The sequence below is a fragment of the Cervus elaphus genome, chromosome 18 (genome assembly GCF_910594005.1).
Source record: "Cervus elaphus chromosome 18, mCerEla1.1, whole genome shotgun sequence".
Taxonomy (NCBI): Eukaryota; Metazoa; Chordata; class Mammalia; order Artiodactyla; family Cervidae; genus Cervus; species Cervus elaphus.
In genome coordinates, this window is record NC_057832.1 from 109,051,123 (window position 1) to 109,060,433 (window position 9,311).

The window sequence follows — 9,311 nt, forward strand, 5'->3', positions numbered from 1 at the left end:
CTGATCCCAAACACTTACGATCTCCTCTGCTGGTCTATTTTGTGCTTACCACTCCAGCCAAGCAAAAATGACTTTGCAAATGAATTCCATTAGGCCCTCTGCTTGTTCACCTGGTTATGCCAGCACAAGCGATCTGACGGCTTCCACTGTCACTCCGGGTAGGACAGCCTCACTTATCTGACATCTTTGGAAATAAGGTCGAGCCACAGAACTGATCTATATGAATTAATTTCCCTTCTTCCAGGAACTTAACTCTTTAAGAGGCCTTAAATCCTTTTGGGGGAATAAGTCATGGAACAATTAAATGAAAGAGTTTCTTTATTTATAACCATTTTCTAACGGAAACATTTCTGTACCACATGAGAGACATTCCCAGTCTCACAACAGAACAGAACAACCGTCGATTAACCTCTTCCTGACGGTGCAGGTCATACTCATTAATGAGTAACGGTGATCACAGGTGTACTGGAGCTGAAATTGTACCCGTTTCAGCAGTGTTGCTCCCACCAGCCCCGCCCACCATCACAAATTTCCTCGAAATTCACTTTCCTGCAGAAACTCCTTCTACCAGCCTGGATTCTAGTGCGTAGTGGACACAGAATTCTGCAGGGTGTAACTTGCTGCCTTTCTACAATTTCTGCAAAATTTCAAGAACTTACACGCTGCTTTTTTTTTTTATTTTTGGTCAGAGCTCTATTAAATCTTCATTAGAGAAAAAAAAAAAAAAATCAAAATTCCACAACTACCAACAAACCAGAGGTTCCCAATTGCTTTACCATATGACTTTTGAAAGGACTCCAGACACACATATCATTTAAATCTGCTTCCCTGATGCTATGAAACTAGAAGTTCTCTATAGAACTGACATGATAGATTACTTTTATTATGTAAGCCCTTGGAAAATCAGCCTTTTATATTCAACTCCATAGGTTGAATCAAAGGGTAATATTGATACAGAGGAAAATGGTACCAACATAGGGGGAAAAAAACCTCATTGTAACTAAGTAAACCCAAAGTGCCATAACCCAATGTTACGGCAGGTTCCAAAATGATCTTGCATTGAGGACAGACAGCACAACCTGGGGAGAAAATCCCTTGTCCACTCACATATTAAACCGCATTCTTTCTGTGACAATGAAGGTTTTATGAAGTTTACAGCATTAGCACATGCCAACAGTCAATCAATCTTAATTCTGCTTAAACACAGTGGCATTTAATTACTCAGAACCTACTAGAGCAAAAGAAGTTAGGCAAGAGTTGCTAAAACAGACCACTTTCAAAAACACTACAAATCTCTTCAACGCTGTGTTTAGAAATAAGTGACTGGAAAACCACACAATTATTTTGCAGTTTTAAAAGTCTGCTGCTTTTTTAAAAATTGGCAACTATTTCAGTGGCTTACTTTCTAATGGTAAAGTCACCCATCAGAAAATCGCAAATTGAATGACGTTGCCCATCACATCTTTTGTCTTTTCCATTGGCCCTAGACCAAAGATGGAGGGATACGAGCTACAAGTCTGACTTGTAACCAGTGTCATGAACACCTCACTGACTTGTAGAGAACCTGGAAAAACAGGTATGGCTTTGGCTGACTCAGAACCTCTAAAGAATCTGACAAGTGTCCTTTCTAAGCCTGAATGAACCAATACTGCATCAAATTTTCAAGATTCTTCTGAGCCCTCTCTCCTCTTCTTTCGAGAGTAGTTCAACTTTTTTTTTTTAAATGACTTATGTCAGCCGCATTCTGTATGTAGGATCTGTTAAGTAAGGTTCTAGAGAGCTACAAACAGAAGGGTGAAATTCAAAGGGTCAAACAGAAGATGGCCTTGTTAGGGTGAGGGATGGTTAGACACAAGTACATATAGGAAAAATAAAGATCAGAACCGAGGGGAGAGCAAGCTAACTAACCAGTCCAGGGCTGGTGTGACAAAAGTTATTACTTAGATATATTAAAAGGAAGTGTCAATTCAACAAGTATTTATGAAGCACCTACTAGGTCTAGGAACTGCATGGCTACTACAGGGGACACAATGATGACTCTGACCTGATTCTTGCCCTCCAGGGGCTCTCCGTGAGGCAAGAACCCTGAAGTAAGGGGACCATTATTACAGAATTGTGTCCAGCTTTGATCACCACCATTTTTTCTGGTTTTGTGGAGAAATGAGAACTCTCAGAGGGAGAGGACCCAAAACAGGCTCTGTGAGGAAAAAGCAACCGTGACTCAGTTACTGCCTTCAACTATATGAAAGGTTTCAGAAAAAGGAACTGAGTAAAAGAGAACAGGTTTGAATGACAGCAGACGAGATCTCAGGCCGACCCAAGAGTTTCTTGATGATCAGATTAACAGAATACTGGAATTGGTCACTGAGGGAGTTCCTAGGGTGGCCTTTTCCTGGAAAAAAAAATTGTGGGTGAACAGACAATTCCAAGTCACGGCCATTCACCTTCCTGAATGCAAGAGAGAGAACTCATTTCTCCCGAGGTCCTCTCCTGTTCTGAGATCCATGCTCCCGCGAGGCGGAGTTGGTCTTCTTCTTCCACAACTTCCTTCCCTGAGAGATCTACAGAGTGACCACCCAATCTATATCCCCACCAATAAGTATCACAAAGCTACCCGGAATTAAGGATCTCAGCCAGGCAGCAAAGTCAGGAATTCATTCTCCGACAGCCACGTAAGATGAATAGGTCCACTGGTGCTAGAGCTGGGGACGCCAAATGCCAAAAACAGAAAGTCTCCAAGTGGCATGTGCAAATCAGAAATGTGGTGCATTTACAAAGGTATAAAATGTAAGTAATGAAAGAGGAAGACGGAATCTTCTGCAAATTAGAGATGGTAATTTCCAGGGAAATTTCTAGGAGATTTGTAATAGGTATTTTCTGCATTCAGAAGTACTTTTTTGATCCCAAAGAAACAAAATCTTTCTAGAGAAAATAAAGAAATGGAGGTCTTCCCTTTATACCTCAAGAAACATGAGCATGTAAGAATTAAGAACTGGTTAAAGTTCTTAAAGGCACACACATAAAGGCATTCTATCTTGAGTCAGACCACGGTTCAGCTCTTGCTTAGTTTTGATTTTCACTTCCCACCCCCCCTGAACTCAAGGACAGGGACCCCACACAAACATCTATGAAATGGATATTCTAAAGTAGTACCCTGTCTATAAAGTGGGGGTGAAGGCATCTACTTTGTGGGTCTGTGAGGCAGACAAGTGGGTCAATGTAGGGAGAAGGTGTGCCACAAACTAAGCCACAATTATTACCGTGAACTTCAGGCATCTTGGCTTCTTTTACAGGAAAAATAAAGACCTTCCTATATTCCAGGTTTTCCATTTTCTTTCTCTGCCTCCAATCCTCATCCTTCTCAACGCAATACTGCCACACGAAATGGAACTATTACGATTTGGGGCCTTTCAAGTTCATGCTTCATCGGATGTTATATAACATCTGCTGGCATTATTCTGAAACTCGCCTTTGACAGCAACCTTAAGAGCTTGAATTGTCATCATAAGACCACCAGAAAGCACTGGCAAATGACATGTTTGGAGAACAATAAAAAATGTTCACGTATCATACCCTTTTGAGCATTGCTACTTTGTTCCACTCAAAGGTAGTTCCTTCAAGATCGGTCTCTACGGAAGGAAGGAAGGAAGAAATAAAGAAACAAAAAATAAAATATGAAGAATATGAGCAGCTGTAACTTGCAGAAAGCATCAAAAAAAATTTTTGTAGGAAAATCACATTAGATGCATGGATCTAGTCCCTGGCTCGTGGTCGGGTGGGTGTCTCCCCTTTGAGGCCATTGGTAAGTAAGCCACCTCGGGGCGCTCCCTTTCCTGGCTGGCCGTCTGGGTTACCAATGGATCCTGATAAAGGGCAAAGATTATCTTTTACACTTTGGGATATTTTCCCAGAGGCACAGCTGCAGCCCCTGAAACTCAGTTCGAACAGTTTGTTGCTTCATTTTTAGAGCTGCAGAGAATGTGCCACAGGAGAAGAGAAATCTTCTACCTGAAACCAGCAGAAGCTCAGTGGGAATAAAGACTCTGGAAAGGTCACAGAGAGGGTCAAAAAAGGCTCTTTCTTCCCTGGCCATAGGGGGCTTATTGTTGCTGGTGCCCAAACTGGAAAAGGAATGGCAGGAGATTAATAATTGAAATGTTGCTATTATTGGTTTTCTAAACTATTTGTGGCTTATTCTTTCCCTGGAGTCATCATGCCTGTAAGCAGCTCAAAAGATAGAGGGATTTAACATGTACTGAGAAAATGCCTACTACAGCCCAACGCTTTACATATACTTGTTTCTAATGGAGCCCTGAACAATCGAATAAGGCTTTGAAAAGAAGAAAAAAAGAAAAAAAATGCTCAGAGAAGTTAAGTACCATGCCCAAAGCCATACAGCTAGAGTCAAAGCCCAGGCTTCTCTGATTTGCATATTGTACCACACTGTCCAGGATCAGGGATTAAAATTAATGAGCCTTGATTCACTTCTCAAATGTGGTAAGAAGGAAAACAATATTTATACTTACTCATTTTTAAAAATATAAAACATAAACACAGGAAAAGATATTTCTGAACATGTGTCATCAAATTCTTTTAATGGAAGATGATTCAGAATCCATTTCTTGGTAGGTGTCTTCAGGCCCATCTGATGACAGACTTTGATGCTACAGTTTAGGGAAGTCTGACTGTATGAGCCAACACTAGTGGACAAGGTACAAGCCCAGGGAGAGCAGAATACAATTCAGGGTCCTCTAATTTAGCACCTGTGGCACTAGAAACCTTTGTGGTTGGCCTCTGCACTACAGGTTGGAAAAAGCCTTGCTAAGCAAGTTGATGGAGTAAACATAACTGCAAAGAGAATGTTTAACCTTCTAAAGAAAATAAACCTTTTAAAAGAAGTTTAACTTGATCAGTACCAAGCCATTGACAACTAATATGCTATTTAGAAACCTATCCTTAAAAGCAGGCTGTGGAAGGCTGATCACACTTTCCTACCTGTTAATTTGTATTATCAAACATACCCTGTTTCAAACAGATCACTTCTCTCTAAATACCTGGTGGTTCAGAATGCTCACTAATGCACTCAGGCCTTTACATCAAATCCTAGCCTGGGGCAAATGCACCCTATTTAAATAAATGAATATAGCCCCGAATTCTGGCTTAAATGCCTCACCTGTCATTATTCTTCTTCTGAGAAGAATCCAGGGTTCAAATCTTTTAGTAGGGTGAAAACTATCAGAAATCGCTCTTGGAGAATTCCACAGGAAAAGCCCTGCTCCTCTGGGATACACACAAGGAGTCCATGTGCTCCGACTGGGATGTGGTAAAAATCAGGTTCGCTAAATCCAGCGGGCGTTGCCAAAGAAGGGAAAAAGGAGGTCATTGAAGTTTTAGAGGCACTCATCACAGGAAGTAAATGTGGGTTTCGCAGTACAATGCCTGATTAGAGGGGTCACCTGTCTGCTTCAGAGCATGACCAACAGTTACTTTCAAAAAAGACCCAGGCCTGAGCTCAGGCAGTGATGCTGGACTGGTTCACAAGGGGTGAGGAGGAAGAGAAGAATTACAAAGATTCGAAGAAACTCTCGCAGAATCAAAGGACACAATGCCCAGGAATGATCAAGAGAGCACGCACACAAGACCGAGGGACCCAGGGGTGGCAGAAGTGGCCACGCAGGTCAGCTGGGACACAGAAGGCTGGCTTGCAAATAAAAAAAGTGAGCTCGAGACCTTTGAGATCTGAGATTATGCTTAAACCACAACATCGTACACACCCACAGGTCTTTATCTGGTGTCATGCGCTAAAAGAGCACTGTAGGAAGAAGTGGAGTGCCAAGTCTTAGCCGCAGGGGGATGGCCTACATTCCGTATGGATTTAGAATGAAAAGAACAGGAGGGGAACAGCACGGTTCCCAGGACGGCTTTCTACAAAGTTGACAAAATACATCCCAACCCACATACCCAGCCCCTTGAGAAAGGGAAAGCAGCCTGTTTTACTATAGTTCTGAATTCAATGCCAAGTTCCTTCTCCAATGCTCACCCTGAGCGTCCAGCAGAGGGAGTCTCAAAGAGGTACTTAATAAAGAGAAAATTGTTTCATTTTAACACTCCATAGACAGTGGGAGCATTGAATGTAGCCCCCTCCCAGAGACTCAGAGGAACAATGAATGCCCAACTGGGTCCTCCTAGCATGTTCACACAGCAACCGGGCTGGCTCCATTCTGCGTGGTGGAGTGATCAGAAATTTTGTTTTGTTTTGTTGAATGGTTAAATGGACCTTGTGTTCTTCAGAATCAAAGAGGAAAGCCCCTGGAATAACATCTCTCTGTTGCCTTCTAAACAGGCCCCTTTGTTTCTAAGAGAGTCTGAAAAAAAATATTTACAGTCCATAGGTTATTTACAGCCTCGTTACCCAGGGCCTGACTGGTAACTTTATTCCAACCAGAAACCTAATTCATTTGGAGCTCTGGAACTAATAACAGATTTTCTTTTCAGATAAGTTTTTTTTTTTTTTCCAATCTGCCTTTATAACAGAGATAAAACTATTAATGCGTTCCCTGTCTCACTGGCCATGACTGTTCTCCGGATTTATAGAGGATTAAAACCTCGCCCCTTCTCTCCATTCCCGCACAAACCCTTGCCTCCTCTCATTTGCTATTTCATCCACAGGATATCTGAACAAAACCGAAAGAAAGCCAGATGGACTGACGCTCAAAGTATGTAAAGGCTGCTACTTCAATGATTTCATGAGAAAGACATTTTCACGAGGAAAATGACTGAAAAAAAAAAAAAATCAGACACCCTTTGGTTCAAAATCCCTCCTACTACAAGCACACACACACACACACACAAAACACATCGAAGTGTAAAAACTTAGTTGATTCCGGTTTGATTTCTGGCTGGAAGCTGACAGAACTGACTGAAGAGAAACGAAAGAGAGGGGGACTGCAGGGGAAACGGAGTATTTGTGCCTTCCGTTCTGGTCTTTCTTCCTAAAGACAGACGAGAAAAAGGACCCAGCGCCAGGTGAAGAAGGTGCACCGCGCAGGTTTACCCAAACCGATCGAGACCAGCGTCTTGGCAGCCTCCCCGACTGGAAAACCTAAACTACATTTTCCCTTACACACGCTAATGCGGGGAGATTTTCGCCTATTTCATTGTTCTGCCTGGCTCTGAAATGGACTTTTCCTCTCTGCCCCCCTCTCATCACCTAGCCCCGCACATTCCGATCCGACAGCCCCCCAAAATCTGAGGCTCGCGAAGAATAAAGGAGTGTGTGTTTGTGCCTGTGTGTGTGTGTGTTGGGGGGTGGGGGGTGTGGAGGGAAACGGGAAAGGAGCTGGGAGGACGGAGAGTGGAAACAGATCACCCTAAAGGTAATTTTCTTTAGTGGCGGGGGGTGGAGATGGAAAGCTACACCGCATCACCTTTATTTCTTACAAATAAATAAAAAGCACCGTCACGGATCTGTCTTTTTCCCGGCGCCCCCTCCCACCCAATTTCTTTTCTTCGGCCAGTAGCCCACCCTCGCACACCCCCTCACCCCACCCCCCGCCTCTTTCTCCACCCTGGGAATAAGATCTGTTTGATTCCGGATCCCGGCCGATCGCCGGGCGACGGAGGGGGTGGCGGGGAGGGGGGCGGGCGACCGGTTCGAGCCCCGGGGGTGGGGCGCGGGGGCCGGGCGCCGGGGGTCTGCGGGCCGGGGGTGTGGGGGTGCTGCCCGGCGCGGGGCCGCGGGCAGAACAAAGCTCCGGGGGCCGGACGGCCGGGCGGGCGGGGGTCGGCGGAGTCGGCGGGCCGGCGCCGCTTACCTTCGTACACGGGGGCCATCGGGGCCGGGGTGTCCGCGATTCATGGCAACGGAGAAGGGATCGCGGCGCGCGAGCTCGGCCCCCCCAGCCTCAGTCGGAATCTGCCATCTTGAGCCTGTGTCTCCGCTCTCGGCGCAGCCGGGGCCGCCAGCGCCCGCATCACCGCCTCACTTGGCCGGCGCCGGGGGAGGGGGCCGGGCGCCGCCGCCGCCGCCGCCGCCGCGGCCCGGGCCCTGCGCGGGGCTCCCGGGGGCTCCGGGGGGCGGCCGGGCGGGCGCAGCGGCCGAGGCCGAGGGCCGAGCGGCCGCGGCCCCCGAGCGGGTCCGCGGTGGGGCGGGAGCCGGGGCGGGCAGCGCGCGGCCAGTCCCCGGCCGGGGCTCAGCTCAGCATGGCTGTGTGTGTTGGGGAGGGGGGGGGCTCCGGCAAAAGTTGCACGGGAGGCGGGGGAGGGGCGGGAGGAGCCGGGGGAGGGGCGGGGGGGCGGGGGGCGGGGGCGGGAGCGGCGGCCGAGCGCGAGCGACGAGCGAGCCCGGAGCGCGGAGTCCGCGCGCAATCGAGCGCCGATGGCACGGATGCGAGGCGGGGAAGGCCGAGCGCAGGGCAGGAGCTGCCGGGCCGGTGCGGGGAGGTGGGGGGGTGGGGGGCGGATCCCGGGAAGCCGGGGAGGTTAGGCGGCTCCGCCGGGCGGCGGTGCATGCGCTTAGGTTCTGATTGGCACGGGGGAGCCGGTCCGCGGGGGTGGCAGCCAGAACTTTGTGTGCGCGCGAGCTGGGCGGGAGGGGAACCGACTGGAAGGGAAGCCTCGGCCGCCGGCGGCTCGCCCTTTCTCGCACCTGGTAGGCGCTCCCCGAGATGGGTTTGGAATGAATGAATGAAGGAAGGAGTGGGCGCACGCGGTCCTCCCCCGACGCTTGAGTGAGTGGAGGAGCTTTGGAAATCCAAATGAGGTCAGAGATGCGGGAGCCATTCCGCGAACGCTTAAGAAATGCAGCCTTCGGGTGGTCGCTGGATTCCTGCGGGAATCTGGTTTCCGCCCCCATCCTCAGGTCTACCAGGTCTTGAGGGTTAATCCCCTAACCCCTATCACCTAGACGAGTAGTTGCCACCGATTGGTTCCCAGGCCTCTGCCTTCCTCAACACTCCTGCCTCACAGAGCTTCAGAAGCGCTCCAGACTCCCCAGCCCCGAGGCTCGCCAGTTCACTCCTGCAGCTAGCCTTGGGTTCTTTGATGGGATGCCTGCCATCGCCCCCAACTTAAGAAGACTTGATCTTCCTCTTAGGCAGTGTTTTTAAAACTGTGGGTCATGACACAGTAATTGACCAAAACAGACATTCAATGGACGGCAACCAACTTTTTAAAATAATAAAATGTACTAGAATAGAAAGTATTAGACGCCATTGCCCTTAGAAAGGATAATTATTTGTTTCATAAACACTTTGTTTCATTTATATATACTGGACAACTGTACTGGACCAGGATAAAAGATGAATTTCCTG

General features: G+C 47.5%; 1 protein-coding gene across 2 annotated transcripts in view; it reads right to left on the reverse strand.

Moving 5' to 3' along the window:
- Positions 1–8,002, reverse strand: part of HIPK2 (homeodomain interacting protein kinase 2) — a 208,070-nt gene extending 200,068 nt beyond the window's left edge. Inside the window, exon 1 of one of the 2 annotated variants that reach the window (XM_043873196.1) lies at positions 7,815–8,002. In XM_043873196.1, the coding sequence (XP_043729131.1) occupies positions 7,815–7,833 (19 nt within the window). In that variant the 5' untranslated portion in view covers positions 7,834–8,002. The remainder of the gene's footprint in view (positions 1–7,814) is intronic. The other variant, XM_043873197.1, reaches the window with a different exon arrangement.
- Positions 8,003–9,311: the final 1,309 nt, after the last annotated feature.